The sequence below is a fragment of the Phycodurus eques genome, chromosome 11 (assembly GCF_024500275.1).
Source record: "Phycodurus eques isolate BA_2022a chromosome 11, UOR_Pequ_1.1, whole genome shotgun sequence".
Taxonomy (NCBI): domain Eukaryota; kingdom Metazoa; phylum Chordata; class Actinopteri; order Syngnathiformes; family Syngnathidae; genus Phycodurus; species Phycodurus eques.
In genome coordinates this window covers 15,604,882-15,625,639 of record NC_084535.1, presented here as the reverse complement: position 1 = coordinate 15,625,639, position 20,758 = coordinate 15,604,882, and the positions used below count along the sequence as shown (strand labels likewise).

Below are 20,758 nucleotides of genomic sequence, written 5' to 3'. Positions count from 1 at the left end.
GTACAGTATTTGTGCAAATGCACACAAATTTCCCATTATTCATTCATCCATCCATTTTCCGTACCGCTTATCCTCACTCAGGCCGGGGGCGTGTTGGAGCCCATCCCAACTATCATCGGGGGAGAGGCGGGGTACACCCTGAACTGGACGCCAGTCAATCGCAGGGCACATAAACAAACATCCATTCACACCTATGGAGCTTCAATTAACCTACCATGCATGTTTTTCGGATGTGGGAGGAAACCGTAGTACCCGGAGAAAGACCCACGCAGGGACGGGGAGAACATGCAAGAGTTTGCACGTAGAAGATGCGGTACTGTACTGTGTGGGGTCCTTTTTAATATAAATTTCTCCCCCCTGTAGTATGCTAATGTACACTATAGTTTAGCAGTGATTCTCAACTGGTGGGTGGGGACCTAAAAGTGTGTCACGGAGCCTTTTTGGGTGGATTGCAGGCATCCATCCATCCATTTTCCTTACCGCGTATCCTCACTAGGGTCGGGTGTGCTGGAGCATATCCCAGCTATCTTTAGGTGAGATACCCTGATGATGATTGTGCCCATCATAGGGCACAAAGAACCATTCGCACTCACACCTAGGGGCAATTTAGAGTCATCAATTAACCTACCATGCATGTTTTTGAGATGTGGGAGGAAACTGGAGTACTCGAAGAAGACCCATGCAGGAACGGGGGAGAACATACCAACTCCGTACAGGCGAGACCAGATTTGAACCCGAGTCCTCAGAACTGTGAGTCAGATGTGCTAACCAGTCGCTCAACATGCCGCTGCCATTATTAAGTGTTTACAAAATTGTGCCTTCTGCTCTTCGGACTTTGGCAAAACTAAACCCTCCGCATTCTGTATATCTTGTGCTCTGGCAATGATGCGTCGTGCACACACTCCACGCATGATAATAATATCTTAAGGTCAAAGTGTTCCCTGAAATGCTAATCTTCAGCTGGCTTGTTTGGAGTTTGTGACAGGCGGCACCACGGCGCCTTCAATGACCTACTGGCGAAGCCTTGAGATAAGTTATTCCTTTATTTGTCCCTCAGTGTGGAACTCACAAAGTTGCCATTGAAACAAAACGAAAGGTGAAACACGAAAAAGGGGGAACGGTACATGAGCCAAGTCTGCGGTACCAAGCTGAATAAGTCTTAATGATTTTGTGGGTTTGGACACGCCACAATGAAGCTATCTTTGACACAATTATATAATGCATTTGCAAGTACAGTACATTACTCCTTGCTACTATTTAGCACCTGAGCAACCTGTGTTTGTGATCACATGGAATTTGCATGCTGTTCGGGCGCTGTATAAGTGGTAAAAGCTGAGATTTTAGATCCAGTCTGATCCGAGCCGATACTTGTTGCTGACATCGGACCGATTTCTGATCTCAAAGATTCGATCGGGACACCCCTAGTTACAGCAAGACAACAAAAACAAAAACCAACAGGTGAGTAAAACACAGACACAACTATTATGGGGAAACAATGTCTAACATTAGGACTGACACGTGATTACCACATGTAAAACATGTTGGTACATGACGAGAGCTCCTGAATAAAAATGTCAGAGCAGGCGTTCATGTCAGCTTGAGTTGATTGCATGCTTCTAACTAACATTCGTTAACCACAACATAAAAGCAAGCAAGCCCAAAGCTGTAGCCTTTTATAGTTAAAGTTGTATATACAGTCGGCCTACTGTGTTGCTGAAATGTTGATTCCTCTCCACTGCTCTTTGTTGCCTTTAAAAATGGGAATATGTGATGCATAGATGTCTAGCCCGAAAGACTGTACTGAAGACAGCACAATTAAACATTATCATGAATAAATCAATTTAGTGCGTGCGTGTGCATGTTTAAAACTGTGCTCCTCTGACAAAAGCCCTGCCCCCGTGAGGCAGACACGCTTGCCGGCAGTATACCGTGCTGCCTTATAGCTGCTTTCGCCAACCATTTATCCACTGCATTTGTCCTTATGGTTTCAGCTGTGCTGGAGCCTATCCCAGCTGACTTTGGTGAGAGGCGGGATACACCATGGACTGGTCGACAGCCAATTGCAGTGACTATATATAGACAAACAACCATTTACACTCACAAGTCTACAATTAACACTGGAGGGCCTGAGATAAGATAACCCATATAGGCCATAATGAAACTCTTAATCCTCTGAAGTGGCATTTGACCTCAGTGAGCACAGCAGGCACTCACCATTACAACTATCCCTCAGATGGTTGTCGGGATCAAACCAAGGGTCCTTTCGGCACAAGCCACAATCTTCACCGCCTGTCACAGCTGCTAGCAGCTACCAATCACTGGGATCTGCGAGATCAGATAAATGAATTGGTGATTTTTTTTTTTTTTTTTTAATGGGTTCAAAAAAATTATTCATTCTACCTAACTTCTAAGGTGATATTTCAAGCAATAACAAGACAAAGAAATACAATCGGAGAGGATCTTCATGAGGGACACAAGTCCAATCACAGCTTCTCTTAGGAGGCTGATTGCTATCACCTGTGGGTGACTGTGGAACACATTAGTTCTGATGGAAGTGCACTGTGGCTGCTATTTATATGCCTTCAATCATGCTGATCAACATGGGCCCTATGGTGGTAAGAGCTGCTTCCTCATGGCAAATTTTGACTATGAAAAAGAGCATTTGTAAAAACTCAATTGTCGTGCAAATTCAGCATATGGTGCTTTGCGGCCATTACATGATTTATTTTGCAGTTTAATTTGTTTGCCCTCCTGCAAAAATATGACTTAACAATATCTATTATACATTGCCTATAATGTATGGCCTACAAGAATATATCATGTTCATAGTTTATCTTAATTACATTGGGGGGGGAAATGTGTTTTCGCTCGGTCACTTTTAGATTAAGTTCACAGTACATATATTTAAAAAACAAAACGCGTGCGCTTGTGTGTAAACTTTTCATGAAAGTTAGTTTTTATTTTTCATTTTATTGAATTATAATCTGAGTTAAAAATTTAATAAAAGTTACATATATATTTACAATTGTTTATTTTTGTACTTACAATGAATTATTTGAGACAAAATAAAAGTAAATGACTAAATTGTTAAATTCATTTTAGGAAAACAAAAAATTATTGCAACAAATATTTCAAGGCTCTTGATAATGTACTGTAAATGCTCTGTGGCCTGATTAAAGAACAGAATGGGCTCTATGTCGCCCGTGGGCCACACTTTGCCCACCATTGCTTCAGGCTGATATGAGTCTGTCCACATGAGCTGTGTTAGTTTTGATAATTAAACGCATTAATTTCAAAATGAATTACACAATCTCTTAATACACAGTACTGATAAAGCCTATCTTGATTGTTTATTAGATTTTTCTGGTAACTGATTGCAGGCCAAGCTCTATTTGTCAATAATCGATGATGTGATTGAGAGTATGAGGGAGCTGTTCCTGGATGAGGGCCTTGAAGACTGCATCCTCGACAATTTACGACATGTGAGTTTAATGCACTGTTGAGCAAAAGTAAGAAAAGAAAGAGCATGCTACATTTTCTGTTATGCAGCTTTGGGAGACAAAGACGATGGAGTCGAAAACTATGGACGACTTCAGGAAGAACAAAATTGACTCTCCAGACTTTGTGCTCCAGCTTCCAGCTAACTACAGGCGCAATGATGCAGAACTCACAGGTAGCATGAAGACTTCAAGACTTTGGTTATTGGTTGTCATTAAAATTTACATGATGAAGTCAAACTTTTAAACAGTGGCATGAATTGTATTCTATTACCTGTTTTCTTATGACTGACAGCTTCAGTAGTGATCCCCGCAAGTCAGAATATTCACAGTTTCCCTGTCAAGGCAAGTATGTGGATTTTATGCAAACCAGTACATTACATGCATGTTATTTTTATTAGTCAAGAGCTTTATCAAAGATTCAACCTCTACAATGATAATCAGTTTGTTTTTTTTTCAACTGAAGTTTTTTTTTTTTTTTTTCCCAGCAACACTGTGTTTTCATCGACTTGACTATTTACTACAATTTCAATGGCATACATTGTGGTTATGTACAACCATTTATTTCCATTTAATCAATAATTGTTGCGGATCCACTTTATAATGGTGTAGCACTGCGTATAATTGTTTCCTGTGTCTGTTCACAACAAACTGTAACAAATGTTCAATTGCAGAACAACTCTGAGACACTTGCTACCTTTTCACTTCCTGCTGGCCTATCTTACCCTGTGCAGATACCTGCTGGAGTCACTCTACAAACAGCCTCTGGTATGTGATGGCTCCTATCGTATCCTACCCGATGAATGTACAGTTGACCACCAAGTTGAAAGTTGCACAAACATATTGAGGTCAAACTGTCATTATGCCATGATCGTGAGGCGTCATAAAATTCGGCTCTTCAGCTTTTAGAGCTTGTAATGAAAATGTTGATGAAGAAATATGGCCCGGGGAACATAGCAGGCCTGCGCTCACCGAGCATTTACATAATCGAGATTCTGCATGGGTTCATTAAAATGTATTTGTTTTTTTATTCAGTCATCTCATAAAATATATAAAATAAATATATATACGTGTGTGTGTGTGTGTGTATATATATATATATATATATATTTTTTTTTATATATGTGTATGTGTGTGTACGACTGACTAAACCCGTCTGTTTTAAAAATCTAAATGTTTTCCCACCCCGGTAGGGGGTACACGTGTCGGCACAAAGGAAAAATTCATAATTGCCATACAACCCCAAATGGTGCTATATAATACTATAATATATAGTAGTCATAAAGATTTGATTCATTCCAGTGTTATGGGAAAAATTTGAAATCCAAACAAATTGTCAGTCAGTGACCCGGAACAGATTGTGTTCTGTTCCACTGAACAGTTTGGTCTGACTGTTCTGAAAACAATTTCTCCTTTTGTTGCCCATAGGTCAACTTTACAAGGTCAACGTTCCTGTTGTAGTTACTCAGGCCCCAGCAGGTCAGCAAACAGTATCCCAACCTCCACCGGCTTCATTCCAACCTGGTGAAACACTTCCTCAGGAGGCACCGCCTGTGCCGACGCTTTTGGTCAACTCATCGCAACTGCCAGACGCTACTTTACCCCCCAGTCAGGAGAGCAGCGTTCCCCAGCAAGACCCTATCACAGCGCCCCCACAGATTGAGGTAGCATCTTCTCCAGAACCGGAATCTGCACTGGCTGGGCAAGCGAGCGAGTCGAATCCAGAGCCTGTGGACCTTAGCGTCAAAAGTTCTGCCGTCAGCCAGTTGGTCGGCAGCGAGGAGGCTTTGACGAAGACCACTCAGTTCAAGAGCAGCGACATTGATGATATCCTCAAAGAATTCATTAAAGAGGAGCGAGAAAAAGCAGCAAGGGCGAGAAACTTGGCTCACACCAAATGTTGCGACCAGCCTGAAGCAATTCTCGGGGTAATTTCAATATACCAGTTCAAATCAGGGCTTAGGTTGCATGCCAGAGTAAAATGCTTTGTCATTTTATTGATCTTTAAGCAGGCACAGTTTTTTTTAAATACTTTTTCTCAACGCTAATGTTCTTTGGAACAGTGGTTGGGAATCTCTGGTATATGACAATGTTTTGAAAAACATGATGTAAATTTGGCTCCCAGGGTGGAACCCAATTTTTAGTTAGGATGAAAATGTTTGTTAAACATTGGTTTAAAGTAATTGTAAGAATTTTCCCTTAGCAATTAAGCTTTCTGACCTCATCACTCAGCATCGTTTTTGTTGTGGTTGAAATGTTCTGTTTCTATTCTAGGTAAATCTTATTTTCTTGTGATAATCATAACTTTTGTCTACAAGCTGGACCTGGACTTCAACTACAGTGAACTGTCAGACATCGTACAGCTGGATGGTACGGCGGACAATTCGGACATGGAAGAGGAAGAAGTCGTGCCACTGGAGGAGAATGACTTCCTGGGTATGATCAACGCAGAGGCCATCGAGGCTCTGCAGGAAGGAGTCGGGAGCAGTGATGGGAACACTGGCTCCTCCAGTAGTGACAGTGAAGGAGCTGATGAGCTTGAACATGTAGAAGATGAGGTACTGTACTGTATGGCTCCTTTTAATCTACATTTCTCCCCCCTGTAGTCTGCAAATGTGCACTGTAGTTTAGCAGTGATTCTCAACTGGTGGGTGGGGACCTAAAAGTGTGTCACGCAGCATCCATCCATCTTCTGTACCGCTTATCCTCGCTAGGGTCAGGGGCGTGCTGGAGCTTATCCCAGCTATCTTTAGGTGACATACCCTGAACTGGTCGCCAGCCCATCATAGGGCACATATAAACAAACAAACAACCATTCGCATTCACACCGAAGGGCAATTTGGAGTCTTCAATTAACCTACCATGCATGTTTTTGGGATGTGGGAGGAAACCGGAGTACTCGAAGACCCATGCAGGCACGGGGAGAACATGCAAAAACTCGACACAGGCGAGCCCGGATTTGAATCCCGGTTCTCAGAACTGTGAGGCAGATGTGCTAACCAGTCAGCCGCCGGGTTTCGGACACAGTTTTAAAAAAAAAAACAAAAAAAAAAAAACCATAATTTGTACTGTTAAAACTGCTTTTGGTCAGCAGTCTTCATTTACTAAAAATATTTCCTAAAAAGAAATATGAGTGTCAAGATATAAATTTTTTGTACGTGCAGTTATGTTCATCTTCAGTTTCTGAATAAGGTGCTCTGAAAGGCACTTTAAACATGTAAGCATAAGTATTTGTTTAAAAAAGGGTATGTTTTCAAATAGTATTTTTGAACAATGCATGCGCTTTGTTCCCAATCTCTGTAAAAGTGGGTTGAGACTTGGTGACAATAGAAAAATGTGCGTCCTAGGGTGACAACAGTTGAGAACCAATGGTTTAGATTGTGCGGGTGTGTCTTATGGCCAATGAGCATATTTAAAAGCTAAGCAAATGGGTAGAATGTTTGTGAAGCTGTTAAATTGAAACACATTTTCTGTTCAACAGGATCCATTGAATTCAGGTGACGATGTGTTTGAACAAGATATCCCAGATCTCTTTGACTCAGAGAATGTCATTGTATGCCAATATGACAAAGTAGGTGGCCTTTTCAGCAAAACAAAATTCTGAGCTTTGATTCTTAACATTGCAATGTTTTGTGTTCTTCTCCGGGTTGCAGATTCACCGCAGTAAGAACCGCTGGAAGTTCCATTTGAAAGATGGAGTCATGTGTTATGGTGGCAGGGATTATGTGTTCTCTAAAGCTGTTGGGGAAGCAGAATGGTAATTCACTGCTCCATCCATTTTGTTTACCGTTTATGCTCAGTAGGGTTGCAGCAGGTCAGGGCAGTCCATCCCAGCTGACTTTGGGTGTGAGGTGACCCTGAACTGGACACCAGCCAATCACAGGGACTGCTGCTTATGATGGAGGGGAAAATTATATCAACAGAGCACACGTTGCCTAATTAGATATACTGTATTTATATTTTATATTCATTAGTGTGATTAAAGAAGAATCGACACAGAAAATTACCATACTTTAGATTGGTTGGGAATGTAATTTAATTTCACGTTAATTTATGTTCTGTAGTTGTTTTTTTCTTTTTTAAAAAAAAGGTTTTGATTTAAAGGGTACGCCTGTGTTGTTTTGCCAATATGAGTTCCTTGCTTGATTGTAATGTTTATTCCTCATATATATTTTCTATGCTGTGTGCAACATTCAATAAACCCTGAAATAGGGACTTTCCGTTATCATGGTTAAAACCAGATACGCCATGATTTCTTTGTTTGAATTTAGTAGAGACTTTTGCACTCACTGAACACTAAATTAACTACAGCACAGTCATATAGACAGTGAGTAACACTTCAGTATGAAAACATTTGCCTTACAAATACTAATATTTAGAATGCTAATTTTGACTGTCACTGTCAGACGGGTATCAGTTCATTGTTGTATTTTACAATGCTGTATAGGACTGTATTGTATCATACTGAAAGATGCTGGGGTGCATGTCTTTCAATATAATAGGGAAGCTGCATCTTTTCTATAAATAAAAAAAAAAAAAAACAGTCAAAACATTCACTATGTTATATATTTTCTATATGCTCGTGTGGCATGTCAGCGGCACACAGTGGGCCGGTATGTGCAATGCAACGGACACTGTAGGCTACTAGGTGGATACAGAACGTGAATTGCAGTATATTCTCTGCATGTTTGTTGATGCCAGGACAGTAAACAGTTTGTGATAAGAGTGGGTTAAGGTTGGCTGACTTGAGAATAAGTCCTCTGTCTGTCTCTACAGCATACACAATGAGGAACGATAACCCCGCCCCCTTTTTTTATCTTGAAAAAATTTTTTCATTGAATTTAACATTCTAAACAGTCAAGAAATCTCTTAGGGTTCGATGAGTGCATATTAAATAAATTATCAAGCGGCGATAATGGATGCAGCCATAAAATTCTAAGTTAATGATTATTTGCTGAAAACAATGAAGTTTATCAGTTTGAACATTAAATATCTTGTCTTTGTAGTGTATTCAATTAAATATAGGTTGAACATGATTTGAAAATCATTGTATTGTGTTTTTATTTATGTTTAACACAATGTCCCAACTTCATTGGAATTGGGGTTGTATATAATATAGTACACACACAAATACTGTACATGCTGAAACATCTGTCCATCCATCAATTCTAGTGAATAGCAGAGAAACTAAAGTGTGGTTTTGTGTTGGGCATAATTTGGAGGCAGGTAATTTGGGAGCTGTGGAGCTTTACCTTTAAATGCTATGGGAGTATTCCCCAACGTTGGAGCAGCAGACGCACTTCTTTCCTAAAGCCCCGAGTGAAGATGGTGTACAGGAAAGGATTGCAGAGAGAGTTGATGGGATAAAAAATGATGAGGAGAATTTTGGAGTGAGACACGGTGATCAGGGGCATATGCAGTGTCGCAGAGATTGCGAAGAAGGAGATTGGCGCCATGCAAAGGAAGTCGGTGAAAATGAGCACCGCCATGCGCTTGGCGAGCTTTGTATCATTGTAGTGATTGGCAGGCTCCGGCTTGCGGACACTCTGGTAGATGCACACGTAGCAGAAACACACCCCCAGAAATGCAAGGACATTAAGCAATAGCACAATCATCACGTATGCTCGAGAAGCCCGTGTGTCAATATCCATTGGGAGACAGATGCTCACTTTGCTGTAGCTGCTGACTCCTACTAAGGGCAGCAGAGCAACCAGCAGGGAAAAGACCCAACCTGCAACCATGATGGCCACCACATGGTGCATCCCCAGCCTCTTGTTTAGATCCATGGCATTGATAATGGTGTACCAGCGTTCGAAGCTTATCACAGTGAGCGTATAAACGGATAGCTCACTTGAGAACATAGTCAGGAAGCCTGACATGTCACATCCTGGGCCCGTCTGCCATTCCGTGGCGTGGTTGTAGTACTCATGGCGAGAGTGGCAGTCCATGCGGGCAATGAGCATCAGGTAAAAGCCCATGCACAGGTCTGCCAGGGCGAGGTTACATATAAGAAATCGTGAGATAGTTAGCTTGCGACTGGTAAAGAGCAGCATGACCAACACAGTGAGGTTAGCAACAATTGTCAAAAATGCTATTATCCATGTGACGTTGCCCAGGATGGGACCCAGGAGGTCCTCGCAAGGGTTAAAAGGATCTGGCTCTGGCGTGCACTGGATGCCGGCGTGGCTGGGACAAATATGTTCCAGTTGTGGATTCTCTTTGTAGAGGTCAATGCCTCGACCGAAATGTCTGGAGAACCAAAGATATTTGAGTTATTTTAAGTAGTTGAAGGAACATTTGACATGTATCATATTATGGACATCAGGGCGGAGTACTGTATTTCTCCAAACAGTACCTTGTCAAATAGAATCTTATTATTTTAATTGTTCGGAAGGCTCTTTGCTTGCATTATTATGGAAAAACAACACTGAAAAATGTCATCAAACGGAACCTTAAACAAAGAGGTTGGGAATATGTGTTTGGTCTGTTGTAATAAGACCTCAGAACTCCATCCGCTAAGCCTAACAGATCATCCAAATATTGTCTGTCCCGCTTATCCTCAGCGAGGTCACGTTTGAGCGGGACCCTATCCCAGCTGACTGGGCGAGAGGTGGGATACCCCTGAACTGCTCGCCAGCCAACTGCATTGCACATACTGAGAAACAATCGTTCACACTCACAGTCACACCTACGCACAATTTAGTCTTTAATTATCTTTAAAAATGTCTTTGGAATGTGGGAAGGCCAGGACCTGGATTTGAACCCCCAACCTAAGAACTGTAAGCCATGTTCTAACCACTCGTTCACCGTGCCACCCCCACAGAACAGTGTTTATCAACTACTACCTCTGGAATTTGGGGGTAGAAAGTGGAGTGACCTGCCAACATGCTGAGGAGTAGAATACCATCCTGCAGTAGTGTGTGACCACCTTGAGGAGGAGGTGCCAGCAGTAGTGCTCGTTCTTAAACACTGCTTGACTGTTTCAACTATCTAAATTGTGGAATTGTTTTTTTTAAATTTCGTGACTCTTAAGCAGAGATGGCAAAAGTACTCCACTGCGATACTTAAGCGGAAGTAACTTGGGGCTTTTCAGCTATCAGCGGTCACCACCACAAGTCACTCACATGACTTGTTTGGCACAGTTTTTGCACCGGATGGCCTTTCTTGACACAACCCATCATTTTTATTCGGGCTTGAACCAGCAATGCCTGAGTATTGGTGTGCTGGCCAGGAATCAAACACATGCCACCAACATGAAGGACAGCAGCATGTACCACTACACAACCAGTGCTACTTACAGATACAGATACATTTGCAAAAACTATTTTAAAAGTAGTGATTCAGTACTAAATGAAAAAATAAATAAATAAATAAGAATACAGACTCTGAAATGTACTTAAGTACTAAAGTAAACAAATTATTTTACTCCCAATATCACTTTTGATAACTTTGTACAATGAAAAAAAAAAATATTTTTGCATACAAAAGTTCCCATTTTTTATTAACTTACAAAGCACTTGTACTGAGAAGAAAAACAATCCTGTCACATGTTGTTTCTTTTTCAAACGGTTGTTCTTCATGCTTCCTTGTTCCCATTTCTCCATGTTACTGCGATCCCTGTTTTTTCTGCCTTTTAAGACCCCAATATCTCATTCAATCAATTTCTCAATCGCAGTTGACTTTACTACCTCTCTATTTACAGTACATCTTTTTGACATTGTGTCGTCATCCGCGAAGGTTGAAAAAAGGAACGAGCCTATTTTTACAAAGTAAAAATCTGTTTTCATATGTAGTACAAGTAAAAGTCATCAGAAAAATAAATACTCAAGTACAAATGTAAGTACAGTAACAAAGTATTTGTACTTCATTGCTTCCTGCCACTGCTCTTAAGACTCACGTTCATCCAAATCCAATCTACTACGACACCAAACGAGACAATAGCAACAGTAGAATAAGCTGTTTTGCATGGGCAGTGATGATTTGGCACATTTTACAGGCACATCTTCAAATGCACTGCTCATCCCTTGAATCCACACGTTCCTTACAAATGGAGCATCATTTGAGGGGAAATAAAAAGGCTTTCCAATGGTATAAAATGTATTGTCGAGAAACATTTTTTACAACAGAATAATCTACCAAAGTAATTTACAAACCTTTTTTGAAGTTTTGATTTGTATATTACGAGTAAAATTAGTCTGCGATTGGCTGGCGACCAGTTCAGGGTGTACCCCGCCCGAAGATAGCTGGGATAGGCTCCAGGAGCCCGCGACCCTAGTGAGGATAAGCGGTAATGAAAATGGATGGATGGATGGATGGATGGATAGTAAAATTAGCAGTGTCATACATGATATATTGTATTTGAGTAACTTACGTGTGTATCGATTCGCAAAATGGGATTGGATTCTTGAGGGCCTCTTGTCTGTTAATGTAAAATCAGGTGTTAAGTGTGATGTTTCTTTGCTCAATGTCAAACTTTTGATGGATTGTATTCATGTTTGTATTATTATTTCATGTTACATCTGGAAGGACAGATTGTTTACCTGTGTTTGCTGTACCACAAGCGGAACGCACAGCACTGGCTCGCGTACGGGAGCTCAGCCACCCCTAGCTCAGCCAGGCTCTCTAATGGAGGAAGGCGCTTCAGAGCAAAAGCAGATTTGGCTTTCAGGCGCTTTACCTGCTCCAACCCCTTCCGGGGGAGGGAGGTCAAAGCTGTGGAGGACACATCCCTGAATCACACACAGACGCGTACACATAGAGAAGAGGTTACCTTAACTATACGGCCCTGATTACACAAATAAACGTCGGCTGCTAACTGCAGGTGAGTAAACAAACACCTGGGTCCCTATATGAAGAAATATGGAACACCTCAAGTATTCTACTTGTGTCTATACGTGGAAAAAACGTAGTGAGTGAGGGCAAACATTCACGCAATATTGCTTCGAAATTGTCGGGATTTGGGTCATCCTGTGAATAGGTCTACTACCTCATTTAGTTCTCGTGTTGGTTGCTTCATATTAGCTGATAAATGATAGTGCTGGATGCTAAGAGCTAAATGCTTGCTGCTCCTACCATTTTATTTTTCTGCAACTTATCAAGCTATTGCTGCTATCTGCTAATTGTGTGGTTAGGCACACTGTGAGTGTTTGAAATTTGTTTATGCTGCGCACACACACACATTTTTAAAGCTATATGACTAGGTGGTTGGCTACGAAACCAAAACAATGCAGTGAGACATGATAAAGTCTCTGAGGCTTCATGGAAGCCGTCCTGATCCTACACAGTACGAGGCTACGACCGGTCATGTGTTCAATGCTAAATTCCAAACATGATTAGTCTACTGCATATGACTTTGAAACCTGGTTTAAATGTCCCTCAAAACTGACAGCCAGAATTGTGATATAATTGAATTGGGGTTGTTAAAAATATATAACCAATGTGTTTTTTTAACACTCACAGATAAAGCGGACCCAAGGCTCCCTCGAAAGCGTCTTCTGGAAGGTTGCACAGATGTCGGTTGTATCTTAAATCTCTACACATGAAGAAAAAGAGCTACATTCAAAGTGTGAAAGATAAAGATAGATCGTTTTCATTGACAGTAGAACTTCCAAAGTTGAACATAATCCATTCTGTGACAATGGTCGGCAGGCAGCACAACACATTTTGAGCACTTGTATTGTCGGTAAAGTAATTCTACGCTAAACACACCATTTGCCTGCTAAAACAAATTTGTGTCTATAACGGACATTTAATTTGTTGAAAAATGAGTTGTGCTGAGCAGGTTGGCCGTTTACTATGTCGCAGTAAGTTCAATTCCTGGTTATATGGTTATACTGTTCTGTTTTACCCTTCTGTGGTGACACATTATTGTTTAACTAATAATTGTGCCCACTGAGCTGAATTTTCATGGGATTTGCTGACATTTCATGTCACTCAAATGTTTTTATTGTTATTATTTTGTAACTTTTGAGTCATGTTTTTCCAGCAAATTTGAGATGAACTCCAAATTGTACAACTTTTTGGCTGTTCAACTTTGGAAGTTCTTTGTACTTATTTTTGCGTGTACAGTAATCATTCATGTTTGACTGAAGCATATACTGCATCTACCCATTGACATCTATCAGTGTGTGGAAGTTCGAGAAAATAAAGGGACATCCGGTCTTTGTTTAGTCTTGCAGACTATTTGTTTGCTGTATTTTTATGATAAGAGAGCTATTAAAATTATACGACATAATGATATACTATCAGGAAAATACTACATCAGCCTTTTATATTTGTTGCACGCTTGTCTTTTAAATGAAAAAAGATCACCAACGGAAGACTTACAGTGTTCTGATGAAGGTTCCATTGAATGCATGTGGGTTGATTTCCTTGAAACCGCTACCGATCAGGCTGCTGTCAAGGTAAAATATACAGTCAACAAATCCAATGGCCAAGGTTGAGGAAGTGAACATTCCGTTACAAAAGCACATTTGAGAAGCAAAACACCATAAAAAAAAAAAAAAAAAAACGTGACTACATTCTTAAAAGCACCAATTTTTGTTAAAGTGCTAAGACAAAGTCTTTAGCATTTATACTCACATGTCACTGGTCATCTGTGTCATACCATTGAAGGAATTGGCAGGAATATTTTTTATGGCCATGTTTCCTTGCATTTTTCTGCAAAACCAGATCAATCCAAAAGGTTTGGCTAATTAGTCAGACACTGATGTTCATTAATGCAGTCTGAGGAACTGTGAAACAACTGTAGGATATGTTCTGATGTTCGTGGCATTGAGACATTCAGTGATGTATAAAAATAGGCCTTGAGAAAAAAATCTAAGTGCACAAAAAGGATGTTGGCAACCACTCCATTAATTTTGTATGGGATTACTTACAGGCTGAATGGGAATGCCAAGGAGGATATAGTGGAAAGGTCTGGGAAGTGCATCACCCCAGTGCCAAAGATGCACCTGTGAAAAATGTTATTACATTACGTGAATATTGGTATGTGTTTTTATGTAACTCTTCCCATCGCCACCATACCTTTTACCTTTCAAGGAATCCCTTTCATTTACTCTTGAATGTCCATGTTGTTACATTTAAATGCACATGCTTACTCTGAATTGCATGTCTTGTTGTCTAAAAAGGATATCTGAGAGATAGCTAAGATTAAACTGTCAATCTGAATGTAGAATTCACTGATTACTTTCACATATGAATAATGAAGAACTACTACAGGCTAACATACTCTGAAATAAAATACAATTATAAAAAAAAGGATATACTTACAAATAATTCAGATCGGGCAGGTCAGTGAATGCTCCCTTTTCAATTGTCCTCAGATTTTTCATATTTTTAAGAGTACTACGGGAATACACATACAGAGCAAAATCATTTGTTGTTTTGGCTAGGTCACAATAGCTATATGGAAATAGAATGTCACTCAAATGTGTTTTTCTTAACAAAAGTCACAAAAATGAGTTTGTGCATGTGTTTGTTAGCAGGGTACATTCTGGTTAATGCTGTCGTCATTCACATGCTAAAAATTAATTCATGCAGCAACATGCTATGTAATAATAGGCTCTCCCTGCACAATCTTGTCTTTTTCATGTATATTATTTTTTAGGTGTACTACATTACCAGTCAAAGGTTTCGACGCAGTTTCGCATTCAATAGCACTAGAAAGTGTGTTCAAACGTTTGACTGTATTGTATGTCCAACGACTGCTTTGAAAAAGGTAATAAAACAAACTTTTGCCCAGCGCTCCAACTAAAGCGTGATCAGTTATGTAAACTCCCTCCAAAAGAATTGCAACAGTGAGGCCATTTTATTTTATTTTTTTTAATGTAGAACAAAAACATTTGGAAATTTCAGTTTTGATTTCCAGTACACATCAGAGAATATATTTGTTATTTGTAATAAAACCCCATTTTGTGTGTGTGTGTGTGCGGGGTGGTGAAAAAAAGTATTAGAACAGATGGACTTACTATTTAGTTGCAAATCCTTAGCATAACTGCCTTGAGCCTCTGATCTATTGACATTAGCGAACTTCTTTTGAGGATACAATACATGCACGTTAGGGTATAAGACTGGATACTGACTTGAGCAATCACAAACCTTTCACTTCATTCCCCTTAGTGTTTTAGCCACCACCTTGCTGCACGAGGAAGGTTCGCCCAATAATTTGGTCGCATATTTCTTTATATTGGCAGACAAAAATGTTTCTGTAGACTTCAATTACTTTTGCTGCTGGCATCATGTGTTTCATCAGTGAAGATTAATGAAACCCTCCTAAAAGAAGCCACGCAAACCCAAGCTAGGACATTACCTCCCCGGTTTCACAGATGATGTTTGATGTTTGACATCAAGAGCATTGTACTGTATATTACTCTCTCAAAGTTTTAGGCTTTCCATTTTTTTGTAAAGGTTCATCCTTTTTCTCATTCCATAAAACGTTAATGCAGAATTCTTGAGGTAAGCTTCTGTACATTTTGGCAAATTCCAGTCTGCCCTTTCTGTTTTTCTCTGAAGGATGTTGCTGATGTTGTTAACATGTCTTTTGGTACTTCTTTAAAATGCTAAAAAAAAAATTTTTGTAATCATCTACTGCTGTTTTCATAGACCTATTGATTTGAAGTACATACAGTAGGTCACTTAGTACGCCAGTGGTTTCTGTCTTCTTCAGCACCTTGCAAATGGTTTTATTGGCTTTGGCCAATGTTTGTGTAATGGTTCTGATTGATTTTCCATCTTCTCTCAGTTTAAAAAATTGCACGTTTTTTACCCATATAAAATGGGTAAGTTCAAGAAAAAAATGCCCGCTGTCTTCGGAGTTGTGTACCAGATTCAGATGTAAATACCTGAATATAAAAGCTGAAAGGTTAATCCATTGTCTCATATTCCTACTTTGATGTCAAACACACATTTTGTCAGTCTACAGTAAAAATGTAGGAATTCCCCACACTGCTCCAGTATTTTTGGAGGGGAGTGTAATTGAGCGATAAATTCTGTGAAACTGAAACGAGAAAAGGAGGAACCGCTGAAATAATGAACTTGTTTCAACATAGACAGTATGTTATACATACATTTCTCTCAAGCCGTAAATGGAGATGAAGGCGTGTGTCTGTATCCGGGTCACAGAGCTGTAGTAGATCATACTGTGGCACACACACAGCTTGACATCAGGTTGAGACTGAGATAGGAGACTAAATAAAGAAACTGAAATATTTAACATTTAAGTATTAAACAGGAATGGCCTTTAAGAAGTCCACAAATCCAACAAAATGTACAGTATATGGAAAACAATAAATGAATAGGCATACTTGTACTCCTGGTATGCTTTGCCGGATCTTATTGTCACAAAAGGGCTTTTGGCGTAGTAGATTTCATGCAAAATGTATTCTTTTCCTACACAAACACATTTCATCTTGTATGATGAGTCAATTTTAAAGTACATTACGGATGTACCGAGGCCAGGGGTCACCAACATGGTGCTAAACTGGCATCATGTAACCCCGACCAAATGAGAAGCCTGCCTCTTGTAAACGTAGCACACATTGATGGCACATTGCCCGTATGTTGCAGAAGTGATCATTTGAAAATGTAAGAGCTTGTAGAGATTTATAAATTGAAAGTGTTGCATATTTATGTTGATCTGTTCCTATCTTGCTACAGTAAATCACTGTTGATACTTATTGTGACAAATCATGATCAGTCTTCATATAGATGAATATCATTCATTATTATTAATAACATAAAGTTCAAGGCAATTCAAGCAAATTTCTTAATTTAGAAGTGTATATCAAACTGGTTTCCTTTCGCATTACTCAGTCCCCAAGAAGTAGCTATCAGTTTTCAAAAAGATTGGTGACCCCCTCATCTAGGCCAAGAAGATCAAGTGAAAATGTTTAAGAATGACGTCTAAACAAAGACATTGAAAGGTAAACAGACTTTTAGACTTGTCCTTGAGTGTTTTGTTTTCTAATAGAAGCATAACTGGCCTCTCTTTCTCTCTTTTCTACAAATTTCTTTTTTTCTATTCTTGGGTCACTGTGCTTCAATATCAAAGTGACAATGAAATCCCACAATTTATTTTCAAACTTTCTTGCCATCTGCTGTCAAAGAAAGCTTTGCCCACCCACGATAGAGAGCTCCTTGTTTCATTCTATCTTGGAGTAACTGAGAAATACGTATCAATCTACATTTGCGGCATCCTTATTGTAATCTACTTTAAAGTAACAATATGTAGTGATAAACAATTTTATGTTAAAATGGCTTGTAAGAGAAAATACTATCATCCCATGCTAACCCCCGCACCAGCCTGGACACTTCACATCCTAATCTTAGTCTTTAAGATTTGTATGCACTGTTTGTACAAACATTTTTTTCCCCACAACAACATGCAGTTACTGAGTGCTATTTTACACAATGCTGTGTTGTCTCTTTTAAGTTACTTGTACACGGTAAACCCATTTTGACCAGATTAGAATTTTAAGTATCCCAGACTGATAAGGCTCGTCCCTGAAGAGGAGAGCAAAGTTTTCACCATAACCAAACAACATTTCATATCTGCTCCTCCAACTGGAAGAGAATTGTTGACTAAAAACTAATGCCAACATTGGAAAGCGCAATAAGGTCTTGCGGGTTTATAGATACACTGTAACTGTAAACATGATACAAAACATCCATTTTACTTCATATACATTTTTCCGTCACTAGATGTACAGTATAAGTTAGATTTCGATGGATGGACAACTTTCAACTGATTTTGTCCAGTTTGAATATTTTATTTAATAATTTAAATATGCAGTACTATAAACGTTCTAAAAACTCACTGGCTATATAGAATGAAATGCTCGGTTTAGAGTTTATTCCAAGAGTTTTGGGTCATGCTTCATCACAGTTCTATAGAAAACCCTCTGAAGAAAAGCAATATCACATCATGCCAGTCAATGGGACCTTTGGCATTTGATGGCCTACTTTTGTGGTGTGATGCTTATAAGTGTGGTATGCAAAGGTCCTGCTTTATCAGGCAAGGAACTACATTTGCTAACTTAAATGGGTGTTCAAAATGAACCCCTCATGCCTCACTATGAGGTATGGAGAACAGCAATGATTTTCTTCTAGCCATAGCATCTTAAATGAAATGAAATATAAGATAATTAAATATGCCGATGATTATATATCATAAAATGTTAGTTACGATAAATATTTATATTATGCAATAAAATGCAAATGCTTTCTTTGACTGTATATGGTTGTTAATTTCACAGTTTAATAACAAATAACACTTTGCAAAATGGTCTGCTGATGCCCTTTACACTCAACACTAACACTAATACTGTACAATTATTCATAGATGGAAACAATCAATGGCACAGTTAAATGGCACCAAATACAGCTGGAGCGCTGGGAATGTAACGTGCATTATTGTGTGTATGGCTGGCAGTGATTTCGAATAATATCTTTGAACAGCAATACACTTTAAACAGCATTATTACCTTTGTCAAGGCATATTAATACAGGTACAGTTCTGTAATATGTTGTGTATCTGCACCTAATGTTGTAGCCAATGAGTGCATCATATTAACTAGCGCAACACAGTTTTGCCTATGAGCTAGTTGGATATTGATTCCAATATGAACGAAACCCCTGATCATTACGTCAAGTAAAATGCAAATATGTTATTAGGGAAATGTTCCCAACGACACATTCCTAATCGTTTTTTTGTTTTTTTTAATACATTATTTCAGGTGTCTGGAGCAGCTTTTATTCTTGCTTCAATCATTTATATTAAACATGAGTAGTGCTTTGCTCGATTCAACCCATAAGATATGCTTCAATACACTTTATGCAATAACTTACATTGCTTTTATGTTGATCAGTTCCTTGAAGGCATGGGTTGGAAGTTCTTCAAGATCCAGGTGTTTGAAAACTCTGTTAAATATGTTACAATGGAAAATGCTTCCTCCACAGTATTTGTACAGTAGAAATATTGCAACAGAATGTCTCAATAGTAACAATATTGGTTTGTTTGACGACAAGTTCAAAACAAAAAAAGATGGATGTTAGATTAGATCTTTATTCAAAGACAACGATACTTACATGGATGTGGTGTTATTCTTAGAAGCCAGTTGAGTATCATTGCTGCATTGGAAGCTGGAGGCCGTGCAGTGGCAGATACGCGGACATTTGAATGCCTCATAGGAGGTCACAGAGAGGATGCCGGACAATGCAACCACTACCCAGAGCACCTGGGGGGTCATTTGTGAAATCAAGAATGAAAAAAAAGACCCTTAAATTTACAACAAAAAAAAAGAAGACTTTATAAGTAAAACGTAATGTTACACGCCTAAGCTACACTGCAAAAAAAAAAAGAGGTGGCTGTCTTGTTTTCTCCTTTTAAGTGTTAGCGGTAGTGTTGCCTTCATGTACTCACGTAAATGTGAGATGCGTGCCTGTCTGGAGGAGTTGCCTAAAAAGTGGAGTACTTGTGACGCTGAGTGGGTGGAGATTATGATAGCTCTTTCACGATAGTTTCTTCATGATTTCTGAATAATATGCAGTAAAACTGCGTTAAAAGCTTTTAACAACGCGTTAGGTATGCCCGCACAATCTAATACAACAGCTGTCTTCCAAAAAGATCAGATCTTCTACTATTACAAGTACTCCTACGCATTGTGACCAGAAAAACTCTTTGATGTATAAAAGTCTCTCTGAATTAGAAAGAAAAGGTTTTATACCCATAACTGTGAAAAACAGACCACATGCTCATTTAGCATTGTGCATGCACAGCTTTTTAACTATCATTGGAAAGGTTCAGTTCAGGTCGACTTCATGCATGACCTAACAGTCGGCAGGGGTGAAAGATGACACGCACGCAGGGTGCTTTAGTTGTGTCTTCCACTTGAAAACCTCTTCAGAGAATGGCAAGTTGACCTCGGAAGAAAGAGAATGGGGAAAATGGATCGAGACGTAACATGAATTCAACAAAGCCTCTCTGGCGTAAAACAACTTGACAATTTTGCGCTTTGAAAAAGTGTTTTAAGAGAATTAGGGCTGCACTAAAAAAAAAAAAAAAAAAAATGAAATCACATGTAAAAAAATGTGAGGTCATGAGAAAGAAGCTGTAACATTAAGAGGACCAGTAATGAAACGAGAATAAAGTTGAAATATTATGATGAAAATGATGTAATGACAATGATGTCATAATATTAGGTGTAAATAACGGGGATAAAGTCACCATAATTAAATTGTAATGTTACAAGATTAAATTCCTA

The 20,758-nt window shown here is 39.3% G+C and overlaps 2 protein-coding genes across 3 annotated transcripts; one reads left to right on the top strand and one right to left on the bottom strand.

Annotated features, from left to right (window-relative positions):
* The first annotated feature begins 59 nt into the window (after nt 1–59).
* gtf2a1l (general transcription factor IIA, 1-like) lies at nt 60–7,737 on the top strand. The gene is made up of 9 exons (XM_061689294.1): nt 60–2,065; nt 3,381–3,482; nt 3,550–3,673; nt 3,793–3,842; nt 4,172–4,265; nt 4,926–5,425; nt 5,816–6,055; nt 6,979–7,068; nt 7,151–7,737. Exons 1-9 carry the CDS (start codon nt 1,982–1,984, stop codon nt 7,256–7,258), a joined length of 1,392 nt encoding a protein of 463 aa, XP_061545278.1. The 5' UTR covers nt 60–1,981; the 3' UTR covers nt 7,259–7,737.
* Nucleotides 7,738–8,603: 866 nt separating this feature from the next.
* lhcgr (luteinizing hormone/choriogonadotropin receptor) lies at nt 8,604–19,829 on the bottom strand. 2 transcript variants are annotated; one of them, XM_061689292.1, is made up of 11 exons: nt 19,584–19,829; nt 19,344–19,415; nt 16,565–16,636; nt 14,769–14,843; nt 14,375–14,449; nt 14,079–14,156; nt 13,824–13,892; nt 12,955–13,029; nt 12,038–12,226; nt 11,869–11,916; nt 8,604–9,746 (listed from the first exon to the last, which is right to left on the bottom strand). In XM_061689292.1, exons 1-11 carry the CDS (start codon nt 19,742–19,744, stop codon nt 8,759–8,761), a joined length of 1,902 nt encoding a protein of 633 aa, XP_061545276.1. In that variant the 5' UTR covers nt 19,745–19,829; the 3' UTR covers nt 8,604–8,758. The 2 variants fall into 2 exon arrangements, with proteins under 2 accessions (XP_061545276.1, XP_061545277.1); XM_061689293.1 differs by having other exon boundaries at nt 13,824–13,889.
* Nucleotides 19,830–20,758: the final 929 nt, after the last annotated feature.

What these genes read in the sequence shown, in the direction of transcription:
- gtf2a1l (XM_061689294.1), top strand. Translation starts at nt 1,982, where the DNA reads ATGGTTTCAGCTGTGCTGGAGCCTATCCCAGCTGACTTTGGTGAGAGG. An exon ending in CTGGTCGACAGCCAATTGCA is followed by an intron (nt 2,066 to 3,380) that starts GTGACTATATAT and finishes AACTGATTGCAG; the next exon opens with GCCAAGCTCTATTTGTCAAT. An exon ending in TCCTCGACAATTTACGACAT is followed by an intron (nt 3,483 to 3,549) that starts GTGAGTTTAATG and finishes TCTGTTATGCAG; the next exon opens with CTTTGGGAGACAAAGACGAT.
- lhcgr (XM_061689292.1), bottom strand. Translation starts at nt 19,744, where the DNA reads ATGACCCCCCAGGTGCTCTGGGTAGTGGTTGCATTGTCCGGCATCCTC. An exon ending in TTGGCATTCCCATTCAGCCT is followed by an intron (nt 14,157 to 14,374) that starts GTAAGTAATCCC and finishes CTGGTTTTGCAG; the next exon opens with AAAAATGCAAGGAAACATGG. An exon ending in ACACAGATGACCAGTGACAT is followed by an intron (nt 13,893 to 14,078) that starts GTGAGTATAAAT and finishes TTACCTTGACAG; the next exon opens with CAGCCTGATCGGTAGCGGTT.